This window comes from Candoia aspera, chromosome 4 (genome assembly GCF_035149785.1).
Source record: "Candoia aspera isolate rCanAsp1 chromosome 4, rCanAsp1.hap2, whole genome shotgun sequence".
NCBI lineage: Eukaryota > Metazoa > Chordata > Lepidosauria > Squamata > Boidae > Candoia > Candoia aspera.
In genome coordinates, this window is record NC_086156.1 from 91,993,824 (window position 1) to 91,997,186 (window position 3,363).

The following is a 3,363-nucleotide window of genomic DNA, read 5'->3' on the forward strand; positions in this document are numbered from 1 at the left end:
GGAGATTTAAATCATGTAAGATATTCTTAAGCAAAGCTCTATCTTTTCACAAAACTATTCTGCCTCTCTCTGTGTCTTTGTCACTGTCTTGCTTTAAGAGTGTGTGAGTGAGGAGTAAGGAGCCTCCACCTTCATGCAGCACAGTAACACTTTTTAGTATGTGTTTACTTTCTAGCTTTGCACCTTCTCTTTTTCTGCAGATCAAGCCGCCATAAGTAGCACACATACAAAGTTTTTCTCTAATAATATCTCTCACCGGTTTTTTCTTGCAGGTATGTCATAATTTAAACATGGATAATGAAACCACAGTTCCTTACTTCCTGCTCCTGGAATTCTCAAAAGATCGGCATCTGCAGCTTCTACACTTCTACTTATTCTTCATATTATACCTGGCAACTGCTACAGCAAATCTTCTCATCATCTCTGTAGTAGCTTTTGACCATCAACTGCATAGGCCCATGTACTTCTTTCTAGTGAATTTGGCTGTGCAGGACCTGGGCATTGTTTCAGTCATTCTCCCCAAATCCATGATTAATTCCCTCATGGGCAGCAGAAACATCTCTTATTTTGGTTGTGTTGCTCAAGTCTTTCTCTTTATCTCCTTCGAAGCTTCTGATTTCTCCCTCCTGACAGTCATGGCCTATGATCGATATGTTGCCATTTGCAATCCACTGCACTATGAGATGGTGATGAATTGGAAAGCCTGCACCAAAATTGTGATTCTGGTGGGGGTTACAGGTCTTCTCTATGGAATGTTGCATACCACCGGAACCTTTTCCATCCCTTTCTGTTCTAATGTTGTCAACCAGTTTTTCTGTGAAATCCCACAATTACTAAAGCTGCCTTGCTCTGGCTTCAATCTACTTGAAGCTGGCGTTCTTGTAGCCAGTTTCACTGGAGGATTAGGTTGTTTTATGTTGATCGTTGGGTCTTACGTCATGATCTTCAAGGCAGTGTTGAGAATCCCTTCAGTGAAAGGAAGGCAGAAGGCCTTTTCTACCTGTCTTCCCCACTTTATAATCTTTTCCATGTTTTTGGTAACTTCATGCCTGGCCTACCTGAGACCTCCCTCTAACACCCCAACTTACTTAGATGTAGCATTCACCGTCCTTTATTCCTTACTTCCACCCCTGATCAATCCAATCATCTATAGCATGAGAAATAAGAATATTAAACTTGTCCTGTCTAAAATGTGGCGGTTCTGACATTTTCTTTCAGCTATGTTTTCTATTTGATTATCTTCTCATGGAAGATAATATGCCTTTTGCCTTCAGTTTTCTCAGGAAGGGAAAACAATTACTAAGGGAAACTCTGCTGTGATACATATAGAGCCTTATCATCTCCTTCTAGATCAATGTTAGCCATTGAGAAGCTGGTAAGCTACAATCCCATATCCTAAGTCATTGCCATTCCAATCGTGTGGAGGTCAGGAGACGAAAATGGCTGAGAAGAGCTAGAAAAATATGTTTAATTGATTATTTTACAGATGAAGTATATATTTACACTATTGAATGGCTCAGTTTAAAAACCCATCTTTGTTTGTACCTGCCTAAGTTGTCTTTAATAACATTATTACTTTGGCCCAGTTTAGTTCTGCTGTAGCTGTTTTAAAAAATTATGTGGAAAATAAAATAGAATGTGATTTATCTAAGTTCATTTCTGGACAATTCATAACACTTAAGCATTTGTTATTTGGGCTCTCTGGTCCTGATGTCATTGCTGTCTCTCAAGTTCTCCAATACTAATTGGGATCTAAGCTGTCAATGTACTTTTATTAAAAGCAGAAGTGTATAAAATATACATGACCTATTTTGGAATAATTAGCTGGAATGCACTACTTCTATGAAACAATGGAAAATTGTCATAAAGAATCTGGAATTAATTTCCTTTGAACTTAAAACAAACTTGCTTTACAGAAAATAAGTTAGTTAAGGCATCCCTAGAGATGGCATACATTTGGTCCAAGTGGTGATTAACACCTTGTTGCAGGAGGGGGTTGTGTTGCTTGCCTTTAAGGAGGCAGCGGTATCCGCTTTTCTTAAGAAGCCATCGATGGATCCAATTATGTCAGACAATCTAACCCATCCTTCAACCTCCGTATTTTAGAGAAGGTTGATGAGTATGTGGTAAGTACTCAGCTTCCGAGGGCCTTGGAAGAAATGGACTATCTGGATCCTTTTCAGTCAGGGTTCAGGCCAGGTGACATCACTGAGAAAGTGTTGGTTACACTTGTAGATGATCTGTGGAGGGCTTGGGATGGGGGTGGTAATCCATCCTGGCTCTCCTTTCACCCTTCCTCTTCAACATTTACATGACACTATTGGGAGAGGTCTGTCAGACTCCCTGATCAAATGTTCTGAGAACATCTTATCAGACTCTCATCCATCTTCAAGCAGCCCATGTCAGACTGTGAGTTGCCAGCAGGAGGGGGAGTTGGACTGGAGTGTGAATCATTTTGTTTGGGCTAGATGCTTCTTGTGCCAAGGTCAATGGGCAGAAAACCGTTCAAGCCATCTACTGGCACGAGGAGGAAGGGAGCATACCAATGGGGGTAGTGGGGGGGAATTAAAGGCTTTTGTGATTTTAAACTGTAGAACGTGTGGGAAATACCATTCACAACTTTTATACTGTACTGGATGGTTCACTTTATTAAACAGATTTATAAGCATCTCCTTATGGGTTGTGATTAAGTGAAAGCTCAAGTGACCAGTCTTGACAAGGTCATCCAACAAGACAGGGTATGCTATCAATGGTATGCTGATGATACCTGGTTTTACATATCCAGTCTGTTTGGTTTTGGACCCCTAGGTCTGGTAAAGTATCACCTCTGACTCTTGCAGGTTTGCACTCCCTCAGAGCTTCTGCACAATTTGGGGTTCCTCCTGGACTTGTGCGTCCTGCTCAAGGAGTACGTGGTAGCCGTAGATAGGGGTCCTTAACACAGATTCACATTTTACACCAATTGAGCCCATTCCTTCATCAGGAGGCTTTGCTTACATTCACGCACACCCTGGATAATTCCTGACTGGTTTATTACACTGTGTTCTTTGTGAGGCAGCCCTTGAAAACCATCCAGAAATTACACCTGGTCCAGAATGCAGTGCATGTGCAGTTTTGAGTGCCTCAAGTTTGTTCATGTTACGCCACCACTGTGTGAGCTGCACTGGCTTCCAGTTTCTTTCCCAGTGTCAGGCTGCTGGCTATCACCTTTAAAGCCCTGAATGGCACAGGGCCAGGTAGTTTGAAGAATCTTCTTTTCCTGAGGGAATCTGTCTGCTCTGCCAGTTCCAGTACAGTGGGTGTGCTCCATGTCCTTCCACTTAACTGTCACCATCTAGTGGGACCTAGGTGGTGCTCCATCTT

At 41.9% G+C, this 3,363-nt stretch overlaps 1 protein-coding gene across 1 annotated transcript; it reads left to right on the forward strand.

Moving 5' to 3' along the window:
- The first annotated feature begins 290 nt into the window (after positions 1-290).
- Positions 291-1,205, forward strand: LOC134497340 (olfactory receptor 14C36-like). The gene has a single exon (XM_063303005.1). It carries the CDS (start codon positions 291-293, stop codon positions 1,203-1,205), a length of 915 nt encoding a protein of 304 aa, XP_063159075.1.
- The last annotated feature ends 2,158 nt before the right edge of the window (positions 1,206-3,363 follow it).